At 39.2% G+C, this 16,774-nt stretch overlaps 1 protein-coding gene across 2 annotated transcripts in view; it reads right to left on the bottom strand.

Annotated features, from left to right (window-relative positions):
* Nucleotides 1-1,804: 1,804 nt before the first annotated feature.
* Psma3 (proteasome subunit alpha 3) overlaps nucleotides 1,805-16,774 on the bottom strand; it is a 21,990-nt gene continuing 7,020 nt past the window's right edge. The window contains exons 3-11 of one of the 2 annotated variants that reach the window (XM_021201781.2): nucleotides 13,876-13,999; nucleotides 12,574-12,675; nucleotides 12,427-12,500; nucleotides 9,807-9,879; nucleotides 8,399-8,464; nucleotides 5,912-5,958; nucleotides 3,086-3,153; nucleotides 2,682-2,746; nucleotides 1,805-1,972 (exon numbers count right to left, since the gene is read on the bottom strand). In XM_021201781.2, the coding sequence (XP_021057440.1) occupies nucleotides 1,928-1,972; nucleotides 2,682-2,746; nucleotides 3,086-3,153; nucleotides 5,912-5,958; nucleotides 8,399-8,464; nucleotides 9,807-9,879; nucleotides 12,427-12,500; nucleotides 12,574-12,675; nucleotides 13,876-13,999 (664 nt within the window). In that variant the 3' untranslated portion in view covers nucleotides 1,805-1,927. The remainder of the gene's footprint in view (nucleotides 1,973-2,681; nucleotides 2,747-3,085; nucleotides 3,154-5,911; nucleotides 5,959-8,398; nucleotides 8,465-9,806; nucleotides 9,880-12,426; nucleotides 12,501-12,573; nucleotides 12,676-13,875; nucleotides 14,000-16,774) is intronic. The other variant, XM_029541109.1, reaches the window with a different exon arrangement.

Below are 16,774 nucleotides of genomic sequence, written 5' to 3'. Positions count from 1 at the left end.
GCCTTTGATTATATGGATACAGTGGCTGTGCCAGAATGTAAAATGTAGGTCAGCTCTAGATTACATTTCAACAGACGAATACAAACGTTAGAAAACTACACATTCAAGACATTTTCATTTGGTGTTTCTTCTGGTATCTTATCTGCATATACATATATGATTTTAACTTGCCACTTGTCTACAAAGGAAATTGTTTCAGAGATACTGATAATCTGCATCCAACTTTCTTTTTCTTTTTTCCAAGGTCATTTTAACAACAACAGAAACAGGGCCAGGTATGGTGGAGGAAGAGGCAAGGGGATCTCTGAGAGTTCAAAGCCAGCCTGTTCTACATAAGTTCCAGGACAGGCAGGGCTTATGTGGGAAGACCTACCCTGCCTCAAATAAACCAAAAGTACCAGAAACAAAAGAAAAGAATTCTTTCTTATCAGATAAGTACTATAAACATTTTATTACATGAATATTTAAGTCCAATTTGATACCAGTACTGCACCTTTTTATTTCAGGTGCTATACTGGCTGGTTTTGTGTATTAACTTGACATAGGCTGGAGTTATCACAGAGAAAGGAGCTTCAGTTGGGGAAATGCCTCCATTGACATCCAGATGTAAGGCATTTTCTCAATTAGTGATCGAGGGGGGAGGGCCCCTTGTGGGTGGTGCCATCTCTGGGCTGGTAGTCTTGGGTCCTCTAAGAGAGCAGGCTGAGCAAGCAAGGGGATGCAAGCCAGTAAAGAACATCCCTCCATGATTCCTGCTTCCTGACCTGCTTGAGTTCCAGTGCTGACTTCCTTTAGTGATGAACAGCAGTGGGGAAGTGTAAGCTGAATAAACCCTTTCCTCCTCAACTTGCTTCTTGGTCGTGATGTTTGTGCAGGAATAGGAACCCTGACTAAGACAGGTGTCAATATCAAGATAATTTCCAGTCATAAGATATTTATGCAATCTGAAAGATAAATGCTGTCTGTATTCATGTCAAATTAGAATATGTCACATTTCCTCAAAAGGCTGGTTGTTCTCAAGGTGGTTACAGATGTCCCTACATGAAACAGAACATTATATAAGAAGCGCAGTAGCATGTGATCGTTCTAGCTAGAGGGCTGGAGAGATGGCTCAGTGGTTAAGAGGACGCGTTGCTCTTACACAGAGCTGGGTTCAGTTCCCAGCACCCATGATTCACAGTCCTCCATAACTTTAGTTCTAGATTAAAGCACTCTTCTGACCTTCGTGGGCACCAGGCATGGACATTGTAATATACATAAACATGCAAAAACAAAAAAAAACCCACAAAAATAAATCTAAAAATTATTATTTTAATTCTAGTTAAAACAAAATGGATAACTTGTGGGCTCAATCTTTCGGTCTTAGTCTGGGCACTGCATTTTTTTTTTGTTTTTGTTTTTGAATACTAGCCTTGAACTACAGAGATCCACTTGCCTCTGCCCCAGAGTACTAGGAATAAAGGCATGTACTACCGCACCAGAATAGCACCAAGAATTCATATGTATACACGTTTCTGTACATATACATATTTGTATTTTTGTATTTATTATATGCGTAAATATATATCATTTATTTTTATTTTATATTCATTGGTGTTTTGCCTGCATGTACCTCTGTCTGTAGGTGTCAGAAGCCTGGAACTGGAGTTACAGACAGGTATGAGCTGCCATGTAGGTGCTGGGAATTGAACCTATGCCCCCTGGAAGAGCACCTCTTAACTGATGAGCCATCTCTCCAGGCCCAGTTCTAAGAATTTTTAATCAAACATGAATCTATATTTTAATATTACACAGATAGCCTCAATTACTCAAAAATGTTTATAAGACAAAAATTTAATGAAAATCGGTCAGTGGGTATATATAATCCATGGTGCTCGCCATATGCAACTGTTACAGAAATGTAAACCAGCGGNTAGTGAAGAAAATGTTACATATTGTCATCATCTGATTCATCTTCTTCCTTCAAAGATTCCTGTTAAAAGAAAAAGTGTTTTTAAGTTTTTCATTCTGGTACATCCTATGGAACCTGCATTTTAAACATCTGTAATTACAAATTAGTTATTCCTGAAAAACACCACATTTAAAGATAACCAAATAAGTCTATCTTGTCCTATGGATAAAAAGCATTAAATGTCCTGGAAGGAAAAATCTGGAATTTTCTTTGCTCCCCCCCCCCCTCCTTTCAGTACTTAGAGACAGGGTTTCTGTGTTTTCCCCACTCTGACCTAGAACTTGCTTTGTAGACCAGGCTGGCCTTGAACTGAGAGATGCTCCTGCCTCTGTTCCCTATTGCTGTGAACACAGGTGTGCACTATCATCCCCAGCAACCCTCAAATGTTCAAGCAGACAACTCCTTTTTTGAAAGAGGCAAACCACCACCAACAAAAAATAAAAAATAAGGGCTGGTGAGATGGCTCACAACCATCCGTAACAAGATCTGATGCCCTCTTCTGGAGTGTCTGAACACAGCTATAGTGTACTTACATATAATAAATAAATAATTCTTTAAAAAAAAATTTAAAAAAAAAGTTTAAAGCTAGGGCAAATCTATCCCCACCAGAGATAACCTAAAAAACAGTAACCAAAAAAAAAAAACAGTTTACCCTAAATTCAAACAAACATCAACCAAATGACTTCATTAGCATGGCCCTGTTCAGAAAGATGTGTATGTTGTCACTTACCTTGGCATATTTCTCTGCTTCCTCTCTTATGTCTTTGGGAACAATTTCATGTCTTCCTTTAGTTACTATAAAATCAAACCGTATATTAAAAATGAGGATTGTAATCTGTAATACTGTGAACTCTCCCTAATCTTGTAGATAAGGGAGTACATAGGTACATAGATACAAGTACATAGGTATCATTTCCTGTTGTTTTCTCCCCCCAAATAATCATTATTCACAATGTGAACTTACTTAAAAATAACAGTAAGCTTGACTTATAAATCTTGGCAAGGAGATAAGACATCATGTAGATGTTTCAATGAGAACTATTCACAACATCAGTTACTGCATAGAATTCTTTCATTAACTTGTCTTAAAGTGCAAATAAATTCTAGAACAATAAATGCACAAATGTAACTTACATTCACCAACCCAGCTGAGCTCTAGTTCAAAAGCTTTATCCTTAACTTCATCGTGTACTATGTAAATTCTACAACAGAAAAGAAATTAACACAAAATGTGTCAAGTCCAAACACAACTTTTTTTTTTTTTTTTAAAGATTTATTTATTTATTATAGGTAAGTAAGTACACTGTAGCTGTCTTCAGACACTCCAGAAGAGGGCATCAGATCTTGTTAGGAATGGTTATGAGCCACCCATGTGGTTGCTGGGATTTGAACTCTGGACCTTCGGAAGAGCAGTCAGGTGCTCTTACCCACTGAGCCATCTCACCAGCCCAAAACACAACTTCTATAAACAGTGAGTACAAAGTAGACACTGTGTGCCTGGTGTTATTTATAAAACAATATACTTTCCAGTCTAGTTCAACATTAGAAAAGACAAGTCAGGAGCTGGAGAGATGCTCAGGTGTAAGATCACTTGGCTTTGGTTCTCAGCATACACAATGATGACTTAGAACCCAGCTCTAACCTCCCCCCACCAGCTCCCTCCACCCCCCCAATCCGAAGCCCTCTCTAGTCTCTTACAGTCACATACAGACATGGTATATGCAAGCAAACTACTTATACACAGAAAATAAAAGTTTTATTTTCCTTAAAATGGCAAATTACACTGGAATTGAGACACTTTACAAATACTGATATACTTCTATTTCTCAAGTTCTGTTTATTTTGATAATGTTTTAAGTCTTCAAATAAAGACCATCTCAAAAAGAAAACAGATTCAAATTAGAAAGACCATCATGAACTGTGCCTTTTCAAGATAGCCATTTTTTTCTATTTGTAAACAAATATTTCAGAAACTAACCAATAATTTAAACCATCTGTCCAGATAGTTTCAATGCCACTCAAACTGGTTCTTATGGTGTAATACATTACAAACAATAAGGCACATAACTAGACTGGAGAGATGGCTCAGAGGTTAAGAGCACTGACTGCTCATCCCAGCAACTACATGGTAGCTCACAACCATCTGTAACAAGATCTAATGCCCTCTTCTGGAGTGTCTGAAGACAGCTATAGTGTGTACATACATATAATAAATAAATAAATCTTTAAAAAAAAGAAGGCACATAACCAGTTACAGTAGCAGTAAACAACTGAGTTTCAGCTGGCAGCAATGGCTCATGCCTATAATCCCAGGAGGTTAAGGCAGGACAATCCTGAATCTAAGGCTGTCCTTAAAATGACAAAAACCTCCCTGTGATAGAAAAACAACGCTTTCTGTTTCTTTCCTTACTTTTAGAGGCTCTGCTAAAGCCTCATTGTATAATGCAAGAGAGTACCTTAGTTACAGGATGAAAGGATGGCTTTCTAAAGAGGGACAAGTACCACCAATCACAAACGTATGAAAGGTGCCAAAGGGTTGACTTCCAACAGGGACTTCAAAGACTATTGCAGCAACAGACCCTGGATTGCACCATACTCAAACTATTTTAAGGAATTACCTTCACTTTCCAATGTAATATGGTTCTTAACTGACTTAAAAAGTAAAGGCTGCTTCATGACAGAAGGTAAATGAAGAAAGATGAGTCTTGGCAAGATTGGGAATAGTAAGAAACAAAATCCTTTTGTGAGAGATCATAGCACCATCTTTTATTATTATGATAGGACCCAGATGTTTTTCCTTGTTTGTATTATCAAATGCAAAACCTGAAAGATACTATTGCATAAAGAACCAACTCAGCAATACTGTCTGTTTGTGTAGTTTACCTGAAAAGGCAGCTAGAAAGCAAGTACTCTACACAATATTTTAACAGCAAGTGTATGCATTCTTTAATCTAAATTAAATGTTTGGTTTTTGTTGGGTTTTTGAGACAAGGAAGGGTTTCTCTGTTTAGTCCTGGCTGCTCTGGGATTGCTCTATAGACCAGACTGGTCTCCAACTCACAGAGATCCTCCTGCCTCTGCCTCCTGGATACTGCTACTGGCCTACATTACTGCTCTTGACATTCTAATTCTCTCGGAATTATCGACTCAGCGGGTCTTCGGACTTCACTGCTTACTACTCCACAGCGTGGAGCACAGGACTCACCACCTACCTGTAATGGAGAGCCTCAGGCTGTTTAAGAGGCTTTGTTAAAAGATGAATGTGATGGTAAAACCAGAAAAGACTAAATACAGCCAGCTTCATGACCACATAGATAAATAGCTATAACCCTCAAGATAAAGTTAATGAAGGTAAGTGTATGGCTTGATGTCAGAACAGCATGTGTGAGGCCCATGTTCAATTCTAACAGTACACATACACAGTGTTTAAGCAGCCATGTAAGAAACTTTTTTTTTTGGATTTACTTGAGTGTTTGTGTGGGTGCGCGCGCGTGTTGCCCTTGGAGGTCAGAAGAGGAATTCCAGGTCTCCTGCAAGAACAAGTGCTCTTAATCATGGAGCCATTTCTCTAGCCCTGTAAGCATTGAAAAGTAGTTTCTAAGTATCTACTATGTTCTCTTCCTAGATTTGAAAAGACGTTAAATTTCCCAACATGTGAGCACATGCTTTTAATCCCAGGAGAGGTAGAAGCAGGTGGATGGATCTTCTTTTGGTTTCTAGAGCTATATTGTGAAACTTCTGTTTCTAAGCAAAACTAAAGATGTAACTTGAATATATCCAGGCTAACGGTGTATCTCAGTGGTAGTGCATGCACATGCTGACATTTTCAAAGTCCTGAGTTCCCAGTACACACCCCATACATAGAAAGAAAAATTTCACATATAATAGCGTTTACACAGAGATTATCAGGTCGTATAAGGTTTTTCTTGTGGGTGACAGATAAAATCTCAAACAACTTACATTTTTGCAACTTCTTTAACTACATCACGGCAAGTCATTTCCTTCATCTATAAGAAAAGCAAACTAATTAATTTTATGTCATGTATAAAGACCTGGAGTGGTGATGCATATCTTTAATTACAGCACCTGGGAGACACACAGGTCTCAAGAATTTGAGACCAGCCTGGTCAACATAGCAAGTTCCAGAACAGCCAAGGGTACATATAGACCCTGTCTCAAAAAAAAAAAAAAAAAGGAAAGAAAGGAAGGAAGAAATGTGCTAAATGACTATTTGCTTAACTATTTTCATAAGTTAGTATTAATCACCAGGGTTCTTTTTCTTTAGCAATTGACAATAGCTTACTTCACTTAATTATATAGGTGGTTATGAACTGAAACCAGGCCCTCTGTAAAAATAGTGAGCGTCCTTTACCACTGAGCAATCTCTGCAGCTCCAGGGACACCTTTTAAATTACCAACAATTAAATGCTGTGGAGATGGCTGAGAGGTAATGGCAAATGCCACAAAGCCTGAGGACCCATACGGGGAGCTGTCTTCTGACCTCGACTCACAAGCCACTGTATGCATGTACCCACAAGATACGATCCACACACACAGACAGACACATACACACGCAAAATAAGTAACAAAATTTGGGAGTATCCCCTACCTGGCCTCAAACTTAATAGAAAGCTGCCTGCTTCTGCCTCCAATATGCTGGAATTAAACAAATGCCCAGATAAAACATATTTTTAACAGTAAAATTAGGCAAGTTATTAAAGGAATATTTTATAATATTTATTAAAGGAACTATATTTCCTTTTATTTCATGGAAGAGAAAAGTACAAAGCAAAGGAGGAAAAAGAAAGAAGGAAAAAAGAAATGCCAAAGGCAGGTGAGACAGCTCAATGTATAGTGCATACACCACCATCCCTTGGGACTACTAGCAGCAAGCACACCATGGAAAATGTGCTCATGCATATGCACACAGTTAATGAAATAAAATTAAAAAAAATACAGAAAACAAGCTTATTTAATAGCCAGGGTCATATAGTGAGGCCTGTCTCAAACAAAAACAAAACAAAAAAAAAGTTGATACAATAGAAATCATTAATTATTCCATCAGTGGACACTTAGAAATGAGGAGACAAACTTAAATGTCCAACTGAGCTGTTTGAATACAGCAGCCATTAGAAGAAACTGGCTCGTGTGGTGGCACAGCTGGGACCTCAGCACTGGGAGGCGGAGGGACAAGGAAGGGTGGAGTGGGGCTTTGATGACAGGTTTAAAACAGAGTTTGAGGAAATCTGTTTTGTTTTCCAGATACTAAAGTGAGGAAAGATTATAATACTCATAGTGGTGGTTTGAGTTATGAAAAGAGATTTAATTATGTTGTCTTTCAAATAGATTCATTAATGTTTTGTTTGTTTTCTCTTTGACAAGCACCCACATCAGGCAGCTAACTACCATTGCCTGTAATTTCAGCTCTAGGTGGGGAGGTAACTCTGGCCTCTGTGGGCATTCACTAGTGTACATTCCCATGCATATAATTACAAATAAAAGTTTTTCAAAGTTCACATAGCAAAAGCAGACAAAAGCCAAAGTATTTGGGAAAACCAGGTTTTAAATAAAATATTCTAATTACTAATAGCTGAACATCTTGCTCATGGATAGTAGAAAGTGAGTAGTTTTGATCTGAAATAAGATCTCACTGTATAGTCCAGACTGGCTTCTAAACTTGCAGCAATCCTCCTGTCTCAGCTCCTGAATCCCAGAATGACAGGGGTGCACCATCAAGCTACATTTAAAGTGGGTAGTTTTCAACTTCACACTTTCTCAAGATACAAAGTAAGGAAAAACACTTGAGCAGACACTAGTATTTTTTAGATTAAAAGCTGTGTTCAGGGCTGGTGAGATGGCTCAGTAGGTAAGAAGGTCTGGAGTTCAAATCCCAGCAACCACATGGTGGCTCACAAACATCCGTAACAAGATCTGACTCCCTCTTCTGGAGTGTCTGAAGACAACTACAGTGTACTTAAATATAATAAATAAATAAATCTTTTAAAAAAAAAAAAAGTTTTTTGCGGTTGGAAACATGGCCCAAAGGTTAATTGTGCTTGATATTCTTGCAGAGGGACCGGGTTCAGTATGCAGCATTCACAAGATGGCTTACAACCATCACTAACTGCTGACATCCCTGATACTTTCTTTGGATATTAGACACATATGTAGTATACAGACATGCACACAGGCAAAACCCTCATACACACAAAATAAATCTTTATAAGTTGTCATGTATTTTTTTTTCTTCCTGAGGTTTTACAGAAGCATCAAAATCATACAGGGATGGATACATGATACAAGCCACGGGTACTGTATTACCATGTTTCCTATCTAATCAATTAGCTTCACACACTTCTCTCAACGCCAGGCTGGCTGCACTGTGCCGCTGGCCTAAGATCTGTAGACCCACATCTAGCAAACCCCAGCGCGTTCCATATACCTTACCTGAAGTTTTTCTATCTCTGTCTTTGCCGCTTGCCTGGCCTTGCCAATGGCACAGCCCCAGTAACCCTATTTTAAAAGGGAAAGAAGAAAACGTTAATTAGTATATATTTTCTGACATTAAAAGAGCTATTATTTAGTTTTTGATTTGCTGGTTGTGGTGTTCTTGAGACAGAGGGAGGTAGATATCTGTGATCTGGAAGCCAGCCAAGACTGCAAGGTGACAACCTTGTCTCAAAAAACAAACAAACCCCCAGCAAGTTAAAAAATAGCCAGATACATTCACATGAACGTAAAGACCTTGAAATATCAAACCTACTTCTAGAAGAATCTAGGTTGGAGAGGTGGCCCAATGGTTAGGAGCACTTGGTGCTCTTGCAGAAGACCCAGATTTAAGTCCTAGCACCTACATGATTGTTTATCAACATCTGAAATTCTAGTTCCAGGGGATCCAATGCCATCTTCTAACCTTTGCGGGCACCAAGCACACACAAGGTACACATCCATGCAGACAGAAAATATACATATAAACACACACACACACACACACACACACACACACAAGGTACACATCCATGCAGACAGAAAATATACATATAAACACACACACACACACACAAAAACATGAATAAATCTAACTTTAAAAAAATTAAGGTTTCGCCCCCATTCCCATGCTAGATTTCCACCTGAAGGCCTTGCAAATCCCAGGCAATGACTCTACCACTGAGCGTCCTCTCACCATACACTCATAGTACGATACAATACAATGATGAGACAACCACACACAATCAAAATACTGTGTTTACTAGGTAGTTCTTGTCTGTTGTCTGTCTGTCTTTCTTTTCTTTTTTTTTTTTTGGTTTCTCAAGACAGGGTTTCTCTGTATAGCCCTGGCTGTCCTGGAACTCGCTCTGTAGACCAAGCTGGCCTCGAACTCAGAAATCCTCCTGCCTCTGCCTCCCAAGTGCTGGGGTTAAAGGCGTGCGCCACCAACTGCCCGGCCTCCTAGGGAGCATACTAAAAGTCAGTCATAAGTTTTCTCTGCTTCATAACATGTTTATTAATATAAAAAATTACTTTCCTTAAATAAGTTAGGGTTTAATTTATCCTTCCAATGCTGTGGACTGAAGCGAAGGCCTCACATATGGTAGATAAAACATCTAATCATTAGACTCTCCCTGGGTGTTTCTTTTACTCTAAGACCAGGTCTTCATTAAGTTGACAGCCAACGCTGGCCTTGAATCTGTAATCCTCTTTCCTCCTCCTCCCGGCAACCCAGAAGCTGGGACTACTGGTCTATCACTATGCCTAGCTTTAACATAGTTTAAATAAAATGTATATAATCCAAGTGAGATAACTGACAAGGCCATTTAACTATAAAAAAGTTAAATAACTTAAAAAATGTACTCACATATGAAACACCTGATGGGTCGATCATATAGAGCTGTGCACCATCATTCGCACTGTAAGACCCCAACATGAAACTGCATAAAAACAAATAGTTTAGAACACAGTTCTCCATACCATTTGCATAGAAGCTCACTGTGATGAAACTGCAATTAATTTTCTCAGATAAATTGCTAACATAACTTACAATAAGTTCTTTTTGATAAGACAACAATAAAAACTGCTAAACTACTAAACTACAGGATTCAAAATCCACGTGAATTGTTTGCTTAGTCAGCCTTTCTTTCGAAACTTTATTCTGCAATGTCAGAAATGTAGAAAAAGAATTACAGACAGATGAGCAGCATCAGTGCACAGTAACAGCCTAGGGAACAATGTCTGCCGAGAAGCAGCCTACACTGGATTCCCTGGCATTCCTCTTGTCATTTTTCTGCAATGGTCAGAAATAGCTCGGTATTTTTATATGCTTAATAAATTAAAATTAAAATTAGGTTGTTAAATGATCATGACCAATTTTCTAAAACTTTTTCTTTTACTTTAGAAAACTGAGCCTTGGGCTGTTGAGATGGCTCAGTGGGTAAGAGCACCCGACTGCTCTTCCAAAGGTCCGGAGTTCAAATCCCAGCAACCACATGGTGGCTCATAACCATCCGTAACAAGATCTGACTCCCTCTTCTGGAGTGTCTGAAGACAGCTACAGTGCACTTACATATAATAAATAAATAAATAAATCTTAAAAAAAAAAAAGAAAAAAAAAGAAAACTGAGCCTTATTTTAGCTTATCACATCATGTGGATCATCTTAGGAACCAACAATCCCAATCAGTACCTAGCTTTTCCCCTTCCAAACTCCATGTTCAGGAAATATACATACATACATACATACATACAACATACATATACATACACATACACACATACATCCATATATAAAAATTTAAAACCCTTCCACCACATGTGCTTTTGGAGTTGTCACACTCTGCTCTTTGCACATCTGTAGTATCATCTCCACATACCTTACTACTTCCTCTACACTCCCTAAGTGCCCATGTTTCACACCAGCACAGAACAGTCTTTACCCATTCCCCCAATATTTCATGCATCTTTCCTTGTCACCTTTCCAGAAACAGACTACCCCTTAATTGCTGTCCCACCATATTCAGTACCAATGCCGGGATCCTATCATTTCGTTTCTAAGGTTTGTTTCATCAGTGTGACATCTGTATCCCACCATTAAGAACCGATAATCACAATATATGCTCAAAAAAAACCCATTATTCATAGAAAGGAGCTGATGAATGTGGAACTCAGTTACAATGAAAGGCAATATATGAAGTCAAAAGAGAGAGGTTCCAAGGGTAATTAAAATAAAACCTTTAACTAATTTAACAAATGCCCTGCTGGTTCAAACACTGCTAATGATCGACAGCTCAGGTTTTCAACAGATCTATCATTTCTGTATTTAAATATTGCTGATAAGCAACTTAAAAGGCAGAACTACAGCTATATTAAAGATCCTTGGCTATGATGAAGCACAGCCAGCTAAGTTCTGTTTTCTTGGCTTTACTTGGTGTCAGTCTCTTGTATCCCAGGTTGGCCTTAAACGATGTAGCTAAGAATAACTTCTGATCTTCCCACTGATAGCTCCTGAATACCCAGACTGCAGACACAGCATGCCTAGCTTATGAGCTGTTGTTAGGAAGCACTCTACTGAGTTACAGCTCCAACCAATGATACCTCATTTCAAATATAGTCATAACAGTTCTCCCAAGACCCCTTCTAACAATGTTATAACATCCATTACACTTCTTGCTATATCTGAATCCCCTCTTTCTCTAGCTAACACTTCATTTTAATAGAAATTTACTTAGGTGTTTAAACAGCTGTACCTCCTGTCAAGAATCAGGGACTTAGTCAGGTGTGGTGGCGCATGCCTTTAATCCCAGCACTCAGGAGGCAGAGGCAGGCNGATTTCTGAGTTTGAGGCCAGCCTGGTCTACAAAGTGAGTTCCAGGACAGCCAGGGCTATACAGAGAAACCCTGTCTTGAAAAACAAACAAACAAACAAACAAACAAAACAAAACAAAAGAATCAGGGACTTAACTACAGAGAATTTATTATAATCAGATTAAAATCATAATTACAAGTTTCCTTCTGACTTCAAGAGTACTATGATTCCTTTCACTCTTTGTGTTTTGATTTTTTTTGTTGTTTGTTTTTTTTTTTTGGTTTTTTTTGTTTTTTTTTTGAGACAGGGTTTCTAGATTGCCCAGCTTTGAACTCACTATGTAGCCCAAGCTGACCTTGAACTTGTGCTAATCATCTTGCCTCAGCCTCCTGAGGACTGGGATCACAAGCACGTAACATCACACCCAGCTTTTATGTATACTTTTAATGGTTGCCTACTACTTCCCGGTGAGAAGCTGATCTGGGAACTGGAGGGATGTCTCAGGAGAGTGCTTGTTGTACAAGCATGATGACCTGAGTTTGGACCGCCAGCATCCATAGAAAAGCTGAGTGTACCCCAGTACAATAGTGGGACAGACATTTTTAATAAAAGGTTAATTCATGGAGAAAAATAACTACTGTATAAATATGTCTCAAAGGTTTCAAAAACTGTCATACCTGCAGCCAAAAGGTCTAACGGCACTGTAGAGCGTGTAGGCGTGCACGTACATGGCCACTCTGTCTGCAAGATGCTGGGAGGGAGAGACTTTGTTAGGACATTTCCATTACTGTTCAGAACATTTACCAACATAGTTGCCAACTTACCTTTAGAGGGATGTTATAGCCAAAGTTAGACCTAAAGTTGGATGCTTCTTCTCTTGCTATGTCTGCTAATGAGCGAGCATCTGCCAACAACCCTGCAACTGCCTGGGGAGAAAAGGACCAATTTAACAGACATTCCTATAACAAACCACAGGCAAATAGTTTATTATTAGCTTATCTAATAGTTTTTTTTAAATAAGTATCAAATACTATCTTTGATTAATAATCTTTAAAAGGCATTTTGATGACAAGTATAGAAAGAAGAAATTAGGCCATAAAACTTTCTCTATCCCTTTCAGTGCCTAACATTTTGCCAAATTCTATGTAACTTAGGTGAGTCTTGAACCTGGGACCTTACTGCTTCAACCTCCTGAGTAACTGTCCTAACAGGCCTGAGCTACCAGGCCTAACCAGTATGAAGAATGCCAACAGCTCAAAGGCTTTATATAAGGAAAGGATAAACTTGAGCATCTAGAATGGGATTAAAACTTCTTCTGCCCTCAAGTGGCCCTTTTAAAGGACCACACACTGCCTTCTACCAGTTGTCTTGAGACATCTCATCAGAACATCACAAGCACAAGCTATCAATCTGTTCAGAGTATCTGCTAGCTCATCTGTAAACGTGGAATGGTCAGGGTTAAATGATCTAAATCCTGTGACGAGCACACACCATTAACACCTAGCACACAAGCTATGTTCCTCCCATGCAGACAGCAGGGTGAAGTCAGGTCAGTATGTTCTTATTACAGCAGTTCCTATGGAATACAGCATCCTCTCCACACGATGCCTTAAGTGCATACCAGAGTTTATTTGTGGTCTGGCTTACCCCTGAGCTTACACAGCAGCTTTAGGACTTAGCAGAGGTGCCTAAGAAACAATTCACGTTCACTCGTCCTTTAACTTTACATCATTTCTTCTCCCTATACCTTACTATAAAGTGTTCTGATGGTATAAAGTAATCCCATGATGGATGGAAAAGGTTAAACATCCTCTGCCTTCTAAATACTTATCATCCCCTGGTGATCTATGCTGTTAAGATCTCATTTCTATATCTTCCACACCCCTCACCCTCTCATCTTTAAAACAACTTGTGTTTTCTTGCTACCAGTAAGGTTATGAAATTGTTTTAGACATTGAGTTGATCAAACTGCAATAATAAACTTATTACTGTGGCTGCTCAATCATATATTACTGCCTTAATACTTAAGAAATGAATGAACTCTTAAAACAGAGTTCAGTGTATTTTTGTTATCTCAAAAGAAATTCAAGAAAACAAAGATGAACATTTTGAAAGTGTGGTCTCACCATTCCAACATGCCGGTCAACATTAAAAAGGCGTTTATTGGAGCCTTCTTCATAAAGTTTAGAGAGGACTAGTTTTTCTACCCCAAACACAACGCCGTCTTTACATCTGATCCCAATAGCTGTACTGAAACAAGAAGGATTTTTTTTTAGCTGAAATAGAAGAAACTAAGATTTAAAAAAAAAAAAAAAGGCAACAAAGGGTTGATTACAGTTCAGATGATAAAGGCCCAGGTTTAAAAAATGGTAGATTCAGTCCCCAGCACAAATGCAGAAAGCCGCGAGCACACTTGGTCATCCAAGTGTCTGGGAGATGGAGGTACGAGCATCCACTGTCCAAGGTCCTGAGGAGTGCCTGGGAAGCTGGAGGCAACCTGGGCTATATGAATGAGACTTTGTCTCAAGGCTAATTTAGAACTGAGATGACACCTTAATTGGTAGTGTTTTCCCAGCACTACACAAAAACTAGGCAGTGTTACACACCTATAATCCCAGCAATAGAGGCAAAGGGATGAGAAGTTCAAGGTCATCCTCTGCTACATAGCAAGTTGAAGGACAACCCAAGATACAGGGGACCTTATCTTAACAATAAATAAAATACAGTATTTAAAGCATGTAAAATATATTTAAACATGTATTTTTGTTGCTAAACGGGCCAGAACTTTATTGGATTTATCTATTCCATACTCTGTGTGTACCTGCATTTGTGTGCTCTCAGAGTCATGTGTGCAGAGGACACACAGAGGGACTTATGTCTTTCACCATGTAGGTCTCTGATCAAACTCAGGTCACCAGGATGTGGCAGGTGTCCCAAAGAGGGAGTCATCTTATTGTCCCACTTTAAAATATTTAAAACTAGAGGCCAGGTGTAGTGGTACCTTGTCTCAAACAACAGCAACAAAGACACATTCTTGCTATGTAGCCCTTGGCTGGCCTAGAACTCACAACAACCAGCCTCTGCCTCTCTCAAGTGCTGGGATTAAAGGTGCCTGCCACTCCAGGCCCAGACAGACCCTGTCCCCGCTGTGGTGCTCCACTCCATTACTTTATTCCCAGCCCTCTGGAGGCAGAAGCAGGAGGTGTTTATAAATTTGAGGCCAACCTTTAACTATGAGTTTCAGGACAGCCAGGACTGTTACATAGAGAAACTTTGTCTCAGAAACCAAAAACAAACAAACAAAAGGGCACATAACATACACAAGAAAAGATACAGCTACATACAAACTAAAACTAATCTAAGAATTTTTCTTTATTTTGTTCATCTATTTCTTCTGCAATAAATATGTATTACTAGTAAATATACAAATTAGTAAAATCTATGAAAGGGCATGATGGCCCACACCTCTAATTCCAGCACTCGGGAGGCAGAGGCAGGTGGATTTCTGAGTTCGAGGCCAGCCTGGTCTACAGAGTTCCAGGACAGCCAGGGCTACACGGAGAAACCCTGTCTCGAAAAACCAAAAATAAATAAAATAAAATAAAATAAAATAAAATCTATGTTCTGTTACAACTCAACTCCTAATCTCAAGTAAAATATGGATAAGCCATATGAGGTTATTTTCAGATTAAAATATGTTTCTTACTTTATTTTCCAATTTTTTTGCTGGTGTCGAGGGGCACTAGAAGTCAAGCCAGGCTTTGCATATGCTAGGCAGCCGCTCTACCTCAGCTACATCCCCGGCACTCTTTCTGACTTTCATTTCATTAACTTGTTTATTAATGTTAATATGCAACTATTATCAATTTTATAAAACTTACCATTTTTCTTTGTGTGCTGGAACTGCATCTGCCTCCTGCACAGTCGGCATGTAGCACTAAGGCACATCTCCAGGCCTATAGGGACTTGTCCGGCGTGTTTTGTTGTGTCTCTATGTGTGGTGCTGGGATCAAGCACGGGGCCTTGTGCATGCTAGGCAAGCACATTAGCAATAAGCTACACTCTGAGCCCTTTCTAAGTTCCTGTTTCTGTTTTGCTGGTTTTCTGAGACATGGTTTCTCTGTGGAGCCCTGACTGTGCAACTAAAGCTGACTCTGTAGACTGGGCTGGCCTAGAACTCACAGAGATCCTGCTGCCCCTGCCTCCTGACTGCTGGGATTTAAAAGGCGCATGCCACCATGGCTGGCTCTTCTGAGTATTTTTTAACTCTAGCTGGTTGAACCTGAATATGTAAAACTTATGTATAAAGAGAGCTAACCATTTACAACTATAAGCAATTTTTAAAAATATCATTAGTAACGTTTATTAGGAATAATAGTAAATAGGTGAGCAGTTTATCATTAGGTATTTGTTGTTAAGACCAATAAATTCTCCTATTAACTTGTTCTTTTTTTTTTTATTTTTTGTTTTTTTGGTTTTTTCGAGACAGGGTTTCTCTGTATAGCCCTGGCTGTCCTGTAGACCAGGCTGTCCTCGAACTCAGAAATCCGCCTGCCTCTGCCTTCCAAGTGCTAGGATTAAAGGCGTGCGCCACCATCACCCGGCGTGTTCTTTTTTTTGAGGAAAACTTTCCTTTTTCTTTGTGTGGTACTGAGGGCGGAACATAAGACCCACACATGCCAGGCAGTACTGCTACCCAGTACTGTACAAGTGAACTACATTACACTGGCTAATTTATATAATAACTCTGGAAAACAGTATCATTACACCTATTTTACAAATGAAGAACCTGAAGCAAAACAATTATATGCCCATCATTAGCAAGTAATCCACCAATAGTCAAACTCAGGTGTCTGCCCTCAGGCTTCTGCCAGTTCTTGTCTGCCTAAGTGTCTGGTTAGGACACCCCCTCAAAAATATACAGGGAGGGGCTGGTGAGATGGCTCAGAGGGTAAGAGCACCCGACTGCTCTTCCGAAGGTCCGGAGTTCAAATCCCAGCAACCACATGGTGGCTAACAACCATC

This window comes from Mus pahari, chromosome 7, assembly GCF_900095145.1.
Source record: "Mus pahari chromosome 7, PAHARI_EIJ_v1.1, whole genome shotgun sequence".
Lineage (NCBI taxonomy): Eukaryota > Metazoa > Chordata > Mammalia > Rodentia > Muridae > Mus > Mus pahari.
This window is presented reverse-complemented; position numbering and strand designations above follow the sequence as displayed.